This window comes from Vicia villosa, linkage group LG4 (assembly GCF_029867415.1).
Source record: "Vicia villosa cultivar HV-30 ecotype Madison, WI linkage group LG4, Vvil1.0, whole genome shotgun sequence".
Lineage (NCBI taxonomy): Eukaryota > Viridiplantae > Streptophyta > Magnoliopsida > Fabales > Fabaceae > Vicia > Vicia villosa.
Genome location: NC_081183.1, coordinates 189,063,312 through 189,078,467, shown reverse-complemented (window position 1 = coordinate 189,078,467; position 15,156 = coordinate 189,063,312). Strand labels below are relative to the sequence as shown.

The 15,156-nt window shown below is 33.3% G+C and overlaps 2 protein-coding genes across 4 annotated transcripts; one reads left to right on the top strand and one right to left on the bottom strand.

The window, feature by feature from the left end:
- Positions 1-685: 685 nt before the first annotated feature.
- Positions 686-4,854, top strand: LOC131596452 (uncharacterized). Of its 2 annotated transcripts, XM_058869101.1 has the most exons (4): positions 686-855; positions 2,917-2,985; positions 3,750-4,172; positions 4,259-4,854. In XM_058869101.1, exons 1-4 carry the CDS (start codon positions 805-807, stop codon positions 4,466-4,468), a joined length of 753 nt encoding a protein of 250 aa, XP_058725084.1. In that variant the 5' UTR covers positions 686-804; the 3' UTR covers positions 4,469-4,854. The 2 variants fall into 2 exon arrangements, with proteins under 2 accessions (XP_058725084.1, XP_058725085.1); XM_058869102.1 differs by lacking the exon at positions 2,917-2,985 and having other exon boundaries at positions 693-855.
- A 551-nt stretch (positions 4,855-5,405) lies between these two features.
- On the bottom strand, positions 5,406-13,767 carry LOC131596451 (CSC1-like protein RXW8). Of its 2 annotated transcripts, none has more exons than XM_058869099.1 (12): positions 13,102-13,767; positions 11,623-11,981; positions 10,437-10,583; positions 9,474-9,537; positions 9,165-9,374; positions 8,236-8,412; positions 7,285-7,583; positions 6,749-7,025; positions 6,289-6,564; positions 5,945-6,178; positions 5,685-5,862; positions 5,406-5,596 (listed from the first exon to the last, which is right to left on the bottom strand). In XM_058869099.1, the coding sequence occupies exons 2-12, from the start codon at positions 11,898-11,900 to the stop codon at positions 5,421-5,423; spliced, it is 2,316 nt and encodes a 771-aa protein (XP_058725082.1). In that variant the 5' UTR covers positions 11,901-11,981; positions 13,102-13,767; the 3' UTR covers positions 5,406-5,420. The 2 variants fall into 2 exon arrangements, with proteins under 2 accessions (XP_058725082.1, XP_058725083.1); XM_058869100.1 differs by lacking the exon at positions 13,102-13,767 and adding an exon at positions 12,104-12,997.
- Between the last annotated feature and the right edge of the window lie 1,389 nt (positions 13,768-15,156).

Here is a 15,156-nt window from a genome sequence, read left to right as displayed (position 1 = left end):
CAATAAATTTTTCTAATAAAAGTGGAGCAATTAACTCCACGAAAGGAGAAAACCCTAGGCTCAAAGAGGTATCTATAAATACCTCTCCCATTAAAGGGGGAAGGGACATACTCTAAGTTATACTCACTCTCCACAACTCAAAGAGCACCATGTTCGTTACATTCTTAGCGCACACGACTAACCTAACCGCCTGCTTGCAATCAAGTAGCGTCAACCACCAGTAGGGTCCTTCACCTCACATGATCTGGTCCCCTAAATGACCCAAAAACACTGTACAGGGCTTCTCGGTGCAGAAAGCAAGCCCTCACCACCAAAACGTGTTATACACCTACTTAAGTCTCTTTGCCCTTGTAGGAAAACACACACCTGTACTTTTTGATCAATACATGTGAATCTATGAGTTTCAATCAAAATTTTGGAGAATCTCATGAGTTTTTACTGGATTTTTTGAATAACACTACCCAATTTTTCAAAAAGACTATGAGTTTTTTTTACCGATTTTTCAAATAACACTGCCAGATTTTTTAAAAGAATTGATAGTTTAGCAGATTTTTCAAAAATCTGAGTTTTATCAAAATTTTCAAACAATCTTTTACAAAATTTTCAAACAATCTATAAGTTTTTACCTTATTTATCAAAAGTTTACTTTTATGAAAATATAGGGGGTGACACGATAAATCAGTCAATTAAATTGAGTCATGACTCATGCCCATATCTTATCTACTAAAACCCTTCCCATACTAATTGACGGAATAAAAAGAGAAGGTAAATTGATGTATTGCAGCGCCAGCCGCTGAAGAAACTATGTCTACTCTTTCTTCTCCGACCATTCCTTCGACAACTCTCAAATTTCAGGTATGTTTGTTCTTCTCTATGCCTTGTTTTAAAAATCAAAACACTGTCTATGCTTTGCTCACGGAATGTGTATCTTTCAATTCTCTATCTAAACCCTAAACTATATATTAGATTGTGTTGCTACCTTGATGGGTTAGAATTCATTTTTTTTCTTTGTTTTCTTTTGTAATCATGTGCTCTAATCTTTTCTTTCAAGGGGGAAACTTGCATAGGTAAATGAGAGAGCATATTGATGAGAGCATAACCCAAATTTCCATTATTCTGCAACCAAAAAACATACATTAGGAGGTCCTGTTCAGTTAGTAGCTATGCAGAGACGTAGAGCTGGTTTCCAACCCGCAACATTCCACATAAAAAAAACATACTTTAATTTGAAAAGCATACTTTATAGTCAATTGGCAGGTAAAGGAAATCATAAGTCCCATGGTGATTCTCCTCAATTTCATAAAGCAGCATCTTTGAAATATACTTCAAACAAATAGAAACACAAGGATGTTAAGTTGATTTTATCATAAACAAAATGATCAAATTGCTGAGTAATTATTCTTACTTGTTAGGAATATTTTTAATGATTAAAGTAGTCCTTCTATCTTCGGCACGAACAATCGTGTCGAGATCAATCTGGCAATGACAATGCAACTTATTAGTCTGAATTTGCAAGGGATGCAACACTGACACTGGAGGAGTGATGAGAAAAGGTCCAAAAGGAGCAGAATACATGTATGGGATTAGACGCTTCTCTGATAAAGAATGTGATGGAGATGCGTTTGCATGGTTGTTGTGTGGTATAGAAGGTGAGGTTGTTTGTCTTTTTGATTGTTTTTGTTAACAACATTATCAGATAGTTCTGTAGATGGAGTTTTGATGTTGTGGAATGAAAGGAGTAATTCTAAGTGAAGATTCGCTTCGGCTTGATGTTCTTCGCTCATCTTCTCCAACAACCTAACTAGGGTTTCTATTGTTTCTATGGTTACTTAGGTTAGGACTCGTGATATTTGATGATAGCAACCGTTATTATTTATAGTTACTTCAAGTTGTTGGAATGAGTAGAGATTTCTAAATAAACACATTTTTTTTTTTTTACCAAATAAATGCTATTATATTCGAGGATTTCTCAATACACGGAATTCAAATTATACTCTTTGTTTCTGTAGATATAAATTCGGAAGTATTTTTTTTAAAAAAAATTGGTTTATATTCCAACAACTTGAAGTAACTATAAATAATAACGGTTGCTATCATCAAATATCACTGAGTCCTAACCTAAGTAACCATAGAAACAATAGAAACCCTAGTTAGGTTGTTGGAGAAGATGAGCGAAGAACATCAAGCAGAAGCGAATCTTCACTTAGAATTACTCCTTCCATTCCACAACATCAAAACTCCATCTACAGAACTATCTGATAATGCTGTTAACAAAAACAATCAAAAAGACAAACAACCTGCACCTTCTATACCACACAACAACCATGCAAACGCATCTCTATCACATTCTTTATCAGAGAAGCGTCTAATCCCATACATGTATTCTGCTCCTTTTGGACCTTTTCTCATCACTCCACCAGTGTTGTATCCCTTGCAAATTCAAACTAAGAAGTTGCATTGTCATTGCCAGATTGATCTCGACACGATTGTTCGTGCCGAAGATAGAAGAACTACTTTAATCATTAAAAATATTCCTAACAAGTAAGAATAATTACTCAGCAATTTGATCATTTTGTTTATGATAAAATCAACTTAACATCCTTGTGTTTCTATTTGTTTGAAAGTACATTTCAAAGCAATTTGATCATTTTGTTTATGATAAAATCAACTTAACATCCTTGTGTTTCTATTTGTTTGAAAGTACATTTCAAAGATGCTGCTTTATGAAATTGAGGAGAATTACCATGGGACTTATGATTTCCTTTACCTGCCAATTGACTATAAAGTATGCTTTTCAAATTAAAGTATGTTTTTTTATGTGGAATGTTGCGGGTTGGAAACCAGCTCTATGTCTCTGCATAGCTACTAACTGAGCTGACTTAACAGGACCTCCTAATGTATGTTTTTTGGTTGCAGAATAATGGAAATTTGGGTTATGCTCTCATCAATATGCTCTCTCATTTACATATAGTCTCCTTTTACAAGGTTATGCTCTCTCATTTACATTTTTAAATTCGTTAGAGGATATTGTCCATTCCTGCTGAATTCATTGTTCTTCACTACAGCACCACCGCCATCTTTACAAGAGTTTTCCTTGTTGAGTTTCATACATAAATCAGGTTGACATGCTTACTAAAACATGCAGCAGTAGGTGTGAAGAGGTAACTCTAACAGAATATTGAGATGGTTTTGAGAAACTTGGATGAAGACGAGCTTGTAGAGACGTTAGTTGCAAACAGAACATTGAGATGGTTTTGAGGAATTTGGATGAAGACAAGCTTGTAGAGAAGTTAGTTGCATAACTATTCTAACTATCCTTTTACCACTCATAACATCCCACAATGATAATGACTTGACAGCCAAAGATACAAGGATTACCTCCTTCACGCTTACTGCTGCATGTATTAGTAAGTGTGATAATATGGTTTGCTGCGTGTTTTAATAAATTGATTGTAAAGATGGTGAGGTGGGTGCCAAGGTTTCTATCTGTGTTAGTTGGTTATGTAGTGAAGAACATATTCACCTGGAATGGACATTATGGGTGCCAAGGTTTACTGTGATTAGATAGGAATGAAAATGTATAGTGTTTTTTTAAGGACTGGTTAGCAAAATTAATCAAAAAAATAATATAAGAACATAGATTTGAAGAGAGAGGCATTGATTAAAAAAGTGTGCAAGTTCTTGTTGGAATCAGAGCACTCCAAATGTTTGCTTCAATCAGAGCAATCTCATTTCATTCTTTTGTCCAGGTTCATCGGTTTCGATGCCAACCCAGTCATTTCTGTAGAAGTTCAAAAACTTACCTTCGTCATCAAACATTATATACTCGCACCACTTCAATTAAAGCATCCGTGGCGGACAATAACGAGACTAATGAGGTCAAGATGCAGATCGGGATCATGAAGAAGAAATTAAAAGAAGTAATGCCAAGTCCGGTTCAAGAATTTCCTTGGAGAAAAGCTCAACATACACTTCTAGGCAGACTACCTTTTCTCGTGCAAGAGGCGTTAAAGTGGTCACTTGTTGCGTATTTCATCGTTAGCTCCTTATCAGATGTTGTATACACATTCTCTATAAATCGGGAACTAATAATTCCCGTTGGTCTCTTTGTTGGCTGCCTTATGGCTGATTTCTTGAAGGAGATATTTCTGGAATTGTTTCATCAATTTGAGGTATATTTTCTGTGTATGTTATTATTCCGTGGTTCCTTTGTTTCTTACACTCTATTAATGATCTTGTTTGGGCTTCCATTTGATAGGAGATTGATTTGAAATGGCGTCGGTTGGGCTTGTGTGGTCTTTTTGTGTTGGTCAAGTTTACGTCGACATGGTTCTCAATACAATCAGGCGTGTTTCTATTGCATGTTGCAAATGGTGGACTGATGCAGCTACTGTGGTATTGGAGAAATTTTATGGAAGATGCAAAAAACTTACGAGAAATGAGGAACCCTTCTAGTTTGGAGGCATAAATCGAAAATTTATTGGAGAAATTTTATGGAAGATGCAAAAAACAAACGAGAAATGAAGAATGCTTATAGTTTGGAGGCATAAACGGAAAGATGGAAAGTTAAGTTCTAAATTTTGTTGAGCCGTGCTGACATAAACTTCACTTTTCTTCAAAAATGTAGCCGGTGTGATTCGTATAAAAGCAAGTAACCTTCTTCAATCATCTTGTTCATATGAACTAGTTGTGAATTTATTCCTACCTTGCTTATTCAAGTGAATGAAACACAGTCAATAGAGCAAATTTTGCGAATCATTCATGCCATCATAAATGAGAACCCACTTATGTTGTTTGTTAGTATGTATTGCCATTTAAACATCTAGAAAATGACGTTTTGGTTTGTGCCTTTAATTTATTTAAAAATATTTCCTAGCCGTTTGCAAGTTTTATGAACAATTTCATTAAAAATGCAAAGTTGTAGTAGTCAACAACTAATCAAACCACAATACACCAGTAAACATTTTTTTCTTATGCATCAATACACGTGTCTTTTGATAAACATACAAACTAGTTTCAAGTTACAAACAAATGTAACACCTACCTGAACTCTTTTGAGATTCCAAAAATTTAACTTTTAAGTGGAGGTCCCTGCATTTGCTGTCTCCATTACTATAGTTCAAGTGATACAAACATTATGATATTGTAAAAAATCCAAACATTCTTTATTCAACAACAACCAATTCTTATCAATATGATCAGCTACATGAGTCAAAGAAATGGATGGAGAAATTGAAGTCACTTCATCTCTCAATTTTAAATATTGTTGCAATTGCACAACATTTTTAGTATGGGAAAATTTTAATTACTTCAATTATATGTGTCTATTTGTATCTAAATGGAGATCTTTTTTTTTCGGAAAAATCTATCTACAATTTACATTTAAAAATATTTGATGGACAAAATGAATCAAGAGACCATCATAATCCATCATTAATTAAATGTTCAAGTGATGGATGGGGCGCATTAAGAATATTCTTATTCAATGTACAAGCCGGATCACTCGTTTGATCTCCACTAAGTACTGATTTATCTGAGCTCGAACTCAATGTGCGATGGACAGGTTCTGGTCTATGTTGTTGATCAACTGCTTTGCCTGAAAAATGAAAAGCAAACATAGCCGAGTTATAAATATCGCCTGAAAATTGAAACGTTTACCATTCATTATATTAAAGCAAACAAACCTTTCTCGATATCTACTGAAATCTCAGATGACTGCTTGTCGTCTTGTGGGCTGGTGGATTCGGATGGGCTTGGGGCTTGCGACACTAAAGTGGGTTGGATGTATGCGGAACGCAATTGTTCATAAATCCCTTCCATGTTGCCACTATCTTCATCTTTCCTATCCATATCAACAAGAATCTAAAACAAACTAAGTTTAGTTTAAAGCGGGGGAAGGAAAGACTTGGTAATGGAGAAGGTGCGGCGAAAAAGAGAGATTTACCTGTGTTGAATAGCTTTTAAATACTGGGAGAAATCGATGCCTACAATACTGATGAAAAAGAAGGGTGATAATGATCAAGGGAATGGTAAATCCAGATGCAACTGTCGAGCGTTTTATTCCGAACACCCCAAGTGCAATAAATTGAGCAACTAACAACGAAAAGACTGTTGTGTTGTGAGCGATAGGCCAGTATTGTCCCCCACTATCGTATTTTGTAATATACACATTCAAAATCTGAAAAAGGTTAATATAACTACAATTAGGAAGTATTTAATCATAATGGAAAATTAAGAAAATGCATTCCATAACGAAGGAGAAGACAAACATGTGATAAAAAGACTAACCTGATTTCGGTAAACTAGGTAAGCAAGGAAAAAGTAGATCAATAAGAAGGGAAGCATTAGAGGTGCCAGAATAGAACAGGTAAACCCAAGAAATCCAAATAGTAATACCCTTGGAACTTCTGTATGGTATGGAAAAGTTATGCCAATAAGTGTATCATCCTTAACTCTGAGTAGGAATCTCTGGAATAGATTATATAAAAGAGGACAAATTTGCAGAAGTTCAAATCCCAAACTTGCCCAACCAGATGATAAAATATAAGTTGTGAAGAAGGTAGCCTGCATACCATGAAAAAGCCTAGTGAATTACGAATCACGGAAGGGCTTTCCTTATATCTCTAATACATTCAAACATACAAAATCATTTCGAGAAGAAAATAATACTCTAAAACATAACAAAATAGGTCGAAAAAAAGGTTGTGATTTAAAGTACACAGTGACCTAGAGGGTCTCGATAAATCACCTGAGATGGCACAGCTTTGGCAAGTTGTCCAGGCAAGTCTTTTATGCTAGAAAAGACTGAAAGTTGACTGATAACAGAACCAGTGAAAACATTAACGAAAAACACATTCCAGATTGAGAAGTACAAAACTTTCCAACATGCACTTTTCTTCCTTCTACTGCGGGAAATAGGACCCTCAACTGTTGAAAAAAAAATCATCATAGGTGGAACTGCGCACAAAAATAAAACCAATATCACACTTGGTAGGTAACCCGTCACCAGCTGAATCACATATGGCCTGCAAAAAAACGAGTGAAAGAATCAATTTACAGCGTACCTTTATAGCAATTCATAACTTAAAAATACGTATCTAAAACTCCATGTTCCATGTCTGAGGTGAATTACACTTTTATCCTTCGAGAAATGCTTAAATTACACCACCCTCTAATCTAAATTTGAAAATTATAATTTCCTCCCCTGATATAGATGAATATGTTTCTTCCTTTATTCTATCTTAATGGAATCTTAAAAACATTATTTCTGCAGAAATGTCTTACTCTTTAAGTACCCCTGCCAGAAAAGGGAACATTTTCTGAAGCTTGTCTAGTTGAGTCAATCCTTGTACTAGTGTAACAGGGATGAGGAACACAAGCATGAATGCAATCGAAGCCGCAAATGTAGCCATTCTACGGATCCAAATTTGCCTATATTGTACACGAATATTAGACCAGTGAACATCATTTGGTTCAGGAGCCAAGTCTGTCACCCATAACATAGGATTTGATGTTTGCAGAGTCTGTGAAGCCATAAGAGCAGCATACCGACTTTTAAAGAACACAAAAGCAGCTGGGAGTTCCTGCATCAGAGATAGATAATTCACAAGCTTATATTAGCTTTTTGTCAATTCATTTATAGGGATTTACTCTACCCTAATGAGTCAAAGAAGCACTGATACCATTAAATCAAGGAATTCATTAGCAAAGCATGAACAATTATTAGGTGCAGGTCCAAGAATGATTTTCAAATCTTAACAAACCCAAAATAATGCAGCTCCAACAATGATTATTTGTTCGTCCATCTTCTACATTAGAAACTTGTTTTTCAGCATTTACATTAATTAATGGGACAGTCATACATTACATTTGCAGTTTCAACAAATTTCTATGTGGAATTAATTACAGAATTTTTTTTAGTTAACATTGAGTACAGATCCAACAATGCAGTAAGTGATATATTCAAGTAAATGAACAAAAAATCATACATTAAAAGCCACAGTAATTCACTCACATTGTCCAAAAAAAAAGTCACGGTAACTACTTAATTTAGAAATTTAATTTTTTGAATATACCTTGTTGTTTTCTTCTCATACAATACAACAATATCAACTGATCTTTATCACATATTGAAGTTCTAAATAAAGTAGTGCAATGTCAAAATATGAAAAGGGAAATTCACATTTGTTGCAATTGTATAAATAAATTATAAACCAATTCAGGTAGAACAAATACCTTTTTCTTTGTATCTATGTCAGTGTAGCATGTTCCCCCTTGAACACTACCCATCTCATTAGAATCCATCTTAAAAGAATCTGTGGAAGTCAAACAGCAACATGGCACAAAAGTTGCTTTACAAGTCTTTTCCGATGAAGCGTCCTTAACTACCTTGCAGAAATGTTCAGCCTCGTCCTGGGGAGAGAAGATTTAAATAAAATAAATAAATACAAAACACCGTTCTCTTAACAAGAGAAATACTGGTTTATATTAATGAAAAATAAAAAATACTTCAAATATCATTAAAAATTGAGAGAAAATATATACTCAAAGTTCAAGTATCATAACCAAAGCCGGAACCTGGGTAGAGGGGTTGAGATGGCTTGAATAGAACATATTCTCATTGCATGTAAGTTTAAAAAGTAAAATTAAGAACAGATTTAGAAACCAATGTCTTGAATATAAGTTTAATTAAGTGTTTCTAGTACTGATTGTCTTTTTAAACGGTTTATAGTATTGATATAAATGGTCTTTTTCTTATTGATGCTATTTTATACACATTTATATGGAAATGTAGCAGCGTTAAAACTCTTGAGAAAGAGCTTTGTCGTCCATTGTGGTCCTACCTGGTCCGAGGGATCAGTCTCAACAACAGCACAAGAAGGATATCCGAATTTACGCAAAAAAAAAAAAAAACATTTATATGGATTAGTACAGACACATACACACATACACTATTTTATTTTATTTTTTTTAATTTTTTAGGATTCTATGATCCATGTTATTTCATTTGACTATCTAAATCATATTACATCAATGTCATATTCTAAGTCCTTAATATTTCTCTTCTATTTCTATTTAAAACCATGTTACTTTGACAAAAATAAAAAACAGTATGATGATGAACTGAAAATAGCAAAACAAGTTTAAAAAGGTAAGAAGCACACCTTCAATTTCTGGACTTTGCCAGACTTATAAATTATTTGGTGAGACAAATATGTTGATGCATGGTAATATGAGAAGAACTTGTTCACTGTGTCACAGTATGATTCCTCTGCAGACCAAGGAATTGATCGGACAATAATAGTAAAATGACTTGGTCTTGGAGGAGATCCAATAATATGAAGTAGCTTCAACTTAGTAATACTCTTGTATTCCTAAACAAAAACACCAACTGGTTAGTCATATTCAAGAATTGGAAAAGAAAACAAAAAGTGTTGGTCATTATGCTAAAACATGCAGAGAAAGCTCCTTACAAAGTAAAGAAGAGTGCAAGCTGCAAGTGTAATGATGTATAATGCAAGACAATGAGCCCAAAGCCTGACATACAAAAGAAGAAAAAGCACAAATAAGGAATCAATTCAGAGTTTGTACATTTATTCCTTAATAAAATCATGAATTATTACTTTATCAACTTCTAATCTTTTAGAAACAGATCAAAACTAAATTAAGTAGAATGACTCAAGCGTATGCAACTCTAATTTCACATTTTCTTCTTTATAATTCACTCTTCAAAATTTTGGAGAGAAAAAATTGCATAAAAAACTCCAAATAAAGGAAACTCGAGTAAATTCACTCAGCTACAAGGAAAAGTCAATGAGAAAAAATGAAACCATTAGAGAATATATCAAAGCTACATTTTTTTGGGAGCATTGTTCATTCCTACATATGAATCTTTGATTAACCTTTTTATTATACTCCCTCTGTCACTGCATCGGTTATGCAATGAACCTGAAAAATGAAATTTTGCTTATAATAGTGACCGGAGGGAGTATTCCTTTCTCAGCTTGTACAAACTACTGATATTCTGATTAAATTAATATTATATAATGATAGAGATTCAAGTTAGGGGATGGGGAGACCGACCTCTTGTTCAACTGAGTCAGTCATTCACCATACGTTTATAATGTTTACTACAACAAGAGTTATATTTATGTGTAGAGGGAGGGGGTATAAGGGTTGATAGTCATGCAAAAGGTTGATTTCAAAAAAAAAAAATCATGTAAAATGTGGAGGTAAGATAGAAAATAATTTCTAAAAAGGTGGTTATGTTGTAAGGAAACCTAGAGAATGAAAGCAAAACATAAATTTGGAGTAATCCAGCCACCGGCTTGGGCCTTAAATGTGGGATAGTTGAAATTACAGGTTTTTTATGATTGATTTCTGAGTTTCCAACGCATAATTACAACTAACATTGAAAAATAAGATATAACACTTACAATCTTGAACCTGTTTTGACATTTTCAATGGTAAAAACTTCCAATGACTCCAAAGGTATATTCTTATGATTTCTTTCTCTACCATAGTAATTCACAGGAAGCACTAGAACAGTGCAGATGACAGCAGCAATGGAAAAAACTCGAATACTGTAGAAGTCAATAGCAACATTTATAGTTAGTATAGCATCAAGATGAACAACTGAATTAAAAAAAAAAAACTTATTTAGCCCTTTATTTAGATTTGAAATAACATAAAATGGTGTGAAAACCAAACACTTAAAAACAAAGGCAAGTAACAAAGATTGAGTATAATGATATGGTGTCAGTGTACTCAAGTAAAAAGTGCATAAATTCCATACGGAGTACAATGAAAACTCAAACTTAGCATCGCTACTTAATGTTGCTACTTTGTCTAGGAGCGAAAATCTTGGTAATGGTTAGGGATATATAATGGTTAAGTAATGCAAAAGCATTCTTATCACGCAGAAAAACATTGTTATTAGTGATAGATATTTAGGAACGCATTTGCCAAAAATCATGAGGTAAAGCATAGATTTTAATGTTGCTACTTTCTCTGTGAGCACAAATCTTAATTAATAACGATTATGGATGTATAAATGGTTAAGGAATGTAAAATTAATCTTATTCGGGCAAAAAATCATCACTATTGGTGATGATAGACAGTTAGAAATACATTTACTTATCATGAGATAAAAATATAAATTTTTATTACATTGCATTAGACCTTTAATACTTGTACCATCCAACAACAAAATATGCACAACCGATAATACTTTCATAAGAAATTATTATTGATGAAACAAAGTAAAATTACTTACAAAGTGATAAAATTGTTGTGCAGCAGTTCACATGTTAATTAACATTGACCAATAAAACTTTATGGTACATGATGCGTGTGTGCTATCAACTATATTTCTGACATGAATTCTTAGCGAGATCTAATGCATCTAGAGAGTATACTTAAAAAAATCATTAGAGTGAGCTTAAAAGCATGTTCATTTCCACTTATCTAAATATTAGAAATCCTCACTTGGTAGATTTGGTAGATTTCAGGTTAAAATATGATTCAGATAACAAAGCAGTCCAAATTCACTAGTACAATGTCCATCAAGATAACACAAGGCACGGAGCTTAAACTACTCAAATTTTAGAATGATTAAATTACCTGAACACAAGTATCCTTACAAAAACTACGGCATCCAAGCCACCAATATCTAATATCTCATTCTCGGATACTCCCCATGCTTTTAATATCCAGCCAGGAGAGGGAACAAATCTTTCCAGCCAGAAATCAGGGTGTCGTGAACGATGAGATTCTACTCTCCGTCCAAAGTACACATTAACATTGCTGGGCTGTTTTCTTAGTACAGAATAAAGTGAAAAGAGCACTGCACACACAGCAATATTAATTCCAGCTGAAGTTAAAAGAGCAACAATGTCCATCCTTGCTCTCTGCACTGTGAAACTTGACAAATATCATTACCCATGAAGAGAGACATTAGAAATCCAAATCATGTCCATCACCTGCAAGAGTTAAAATCAAATCAACATCCCCATAGAAAAATTGTTTCTTTAGACACAAGTACATGAATGCACTATCAAAAAATTGATTTTTCCTTTGGTTACGGTGCAAAAAGAGGTCTAACTGTAACTAGAGATATTTTCCACCATGAAACAACAGACAAGAGAACAAAGATGTAAAGGACTGAAGTGAAAAATGAATTATGAATATAATTAAATTCAATATTAAAACTGACAGACACATGCTGAGATAAAGAAATGAAGCTTAAAAGAACTCTAAGCAAGAACCATTTACAAGCATGAAAAGCCACATGACATCATTTACATAAATTCCACAGCCCTGTTTAACAACAGATACCAACCAATTGCCCACTTAACATTGCCTTTGGAGTCACTGAAAATTGGAAATCATATTTAACTTATTTTAAATTCATTTTTCATGTTAAGTGCTTATTTGAAACATTTTGATTTGATTCACAAATTAAATTCCATAATCTATGAAGCACGGACATCAGAAACACGACACCGCCACTACACTGGTAATAATTTGGAAAAAATGAATAAAATAAACGCAATCATAAGTGCTGGTGTGGGATTCGGACACTGACACTGTCACAGATACACATTTTTTCAGAGGTGTCAATGCTACAAAGTTCAAAACGCATTAAAGATCAACTAAATTGATTTTAAGTGAGCAATTTTCTTCATCTTCCTTCCTAGAAAGTGCATGACACATAATAAAAAAAAGAGGAAAAAGACAATTCTAAAAATTAAAATAATAAATCAGATCAATTCACAAGACTCTTGATTCAAACATGCTCAAAATATTCAATCATGTTAGTAAAAAAAAACACAATTGAAATTTCAAAACCCTACTTAATCAAAAAACAGTACAGTAAATCATTATCACTGCATTCACCACTAAAATCGATTCAAATTGGAATAATATACTTATACTTACCTCTCTAAACAAGAAAATAATCAAACACATAATCGAAACAGATTCACAACAAACTCATACAAAACGAGCAAAATCAAAAAAATCATAACAGAAATTAATCAACAAAGAAACAATCAAAATCAAGCAAAGAGAAGAGAACGAGAATCAGAAAGTGAAATGTACCAGCAAAACGATGAATGAACAAATCGTCGACGAAATTCAGAACCAAAACAGTAGTTGAAGAAGCGAATAAGAAAATGCTGAACGAAAAAGCAAACGTAGAAAGTGAGGCTTAAAAGTTAATTCAAAATTCAGAGCCTCGCGTTTTGCTTCTACTTCACAACAACGTGAGCGTTTGTTTGTGAAGATAATTTGATTCAAAATTCAAATGCAACAAAACCAAAATCGAAATCCCTAAGTTTTGGCTTTTCTTTCGATTTTTCCTCACCACTATTTATTTCTCTTATCACGCCACCGAAATTGTGAATAAAAATGAAATAGAGAATAAAAATGAAATCAGAGAGGAAAAATTAGGAGTCAGAATAATGATTAAACCACAGAAAAAGCCACTTTATAGAATAATATAATTATTAATCATAATAATAATTGAGTTTAAGCATATGAATAATTAAAAGACTATAATAAAAGTTGATTGAATTGAAAGTGAGAAAAAAATAGCGGGAGGAACGGATGATCCACGTGGCGGACAACAAGACGCCAACCAGAAGTGTGAATGCGTAACCGCTCTAACTGGCCACGAAAGGATTTTCAGATAGGATGCAACGCGGTGCATGACGCATGCTACGGTATCACGTTCCATGATGCTGCCAAGTGGCTAATAATGGGTCCAATAATAATGGGGTATTAGCTTCTTTCTTACGGAGTGAGTTGAAATTCTTGTGCCGACATGTTGTTGGTTGGGAACGAATTTTACACAAAAATTTGTGGTAGCTCTAAACATTTTTCTTAATTTATTTTATTCTTATTAATGTCTCCGATGTTATTTATTAGAGAAATTTTATTTTTTAAATTTATTAAATCATTAATATATCTGAAATAAATCTCCAAAAGACAAAAATCAACTTTCTTTTATAAATAAACTAGAAAGAATAATTTAAAAGAAGTAATTTTGCTGTCATTTACTTAAATCTGTTTAAAATTAGAACAAATTCTAAATAAATTTGATCAAACACAAAAATTATTCGAATACAACCATTTAAGAGAAATGGATTATCAGAATTCAAATTTTGTGGTTCTAACACAATGTTTTGGGTGTTTGATGTGATTGACTGTTTGAGAATTAGACCAATTGGCCTTTTCGAATTTGTTTAGACCTCACACTCATTCTACACAATTCTAGACAGTTGTTAATTCATCATAAAAAGCATTTACTCTCAAATAGGGACGGAGCTAGAAGGAATTATGGTCCCCCTCTTAAACTTTTTAAAAAAATTATACTTGTGTGGAAATCATGTTTTTTTTTCTTCGAGCATGATTCAAAATAGGGGTGCTCGCGGTGCGGTTTGGGCGGTTTTGACGAAAAAAATCATCCGAACCGCAAGAGAAAAAATAGTGCGGTTTGGTTTGGTTCGGTTGACTTTTAAAAAAAATCCGAACCAAACCAAACCAAACTAATGCGGTTTGGTTCGGCCCGGTTGGTTCGGTTTTTTACAAATATTTTATTGAGCCATACATACACATATAGATGACAATATAATTTTGTATTTAGACATTCATACACTATCAAATAACAACAAAACCCGTCATATTTTGACAACAATTTCCATTTAATATGTAAAAATTAAATTAGACAAAAGTGGAATATTAAACATAAAATAATAGCATAAAATAATATAAAAATTATTATAATGAAACAAAAAATTGAAGAGACGAAAGATTAGTGAAGGTGAAAAAAAAAAAGTGTTGAGAGATTATATAAGAAGATGTGCGATAAAAATGAAACTGAAATACAGAACATTTACATAAAAATGAGAAGTTGAAAAAGAAAGAATATAAGAGAGTACAGAGACTATAGAAGAAGAGAGAAGATGTATGTGGCAAAGAAGGTGCGATAATGTTATTAGAGATTTGAGAAGATCAGGACTGAAATTATATGTGTAAGAATGAGAAAATTGTTCGTAATGATAAGGCTAATGTATAATAGGTTTAAGTTTGGGTTGGATGTGAGTTAAGTAAATTTTAGGTTGTAACATAATGCGGTTTGATTCGGTTTACAAA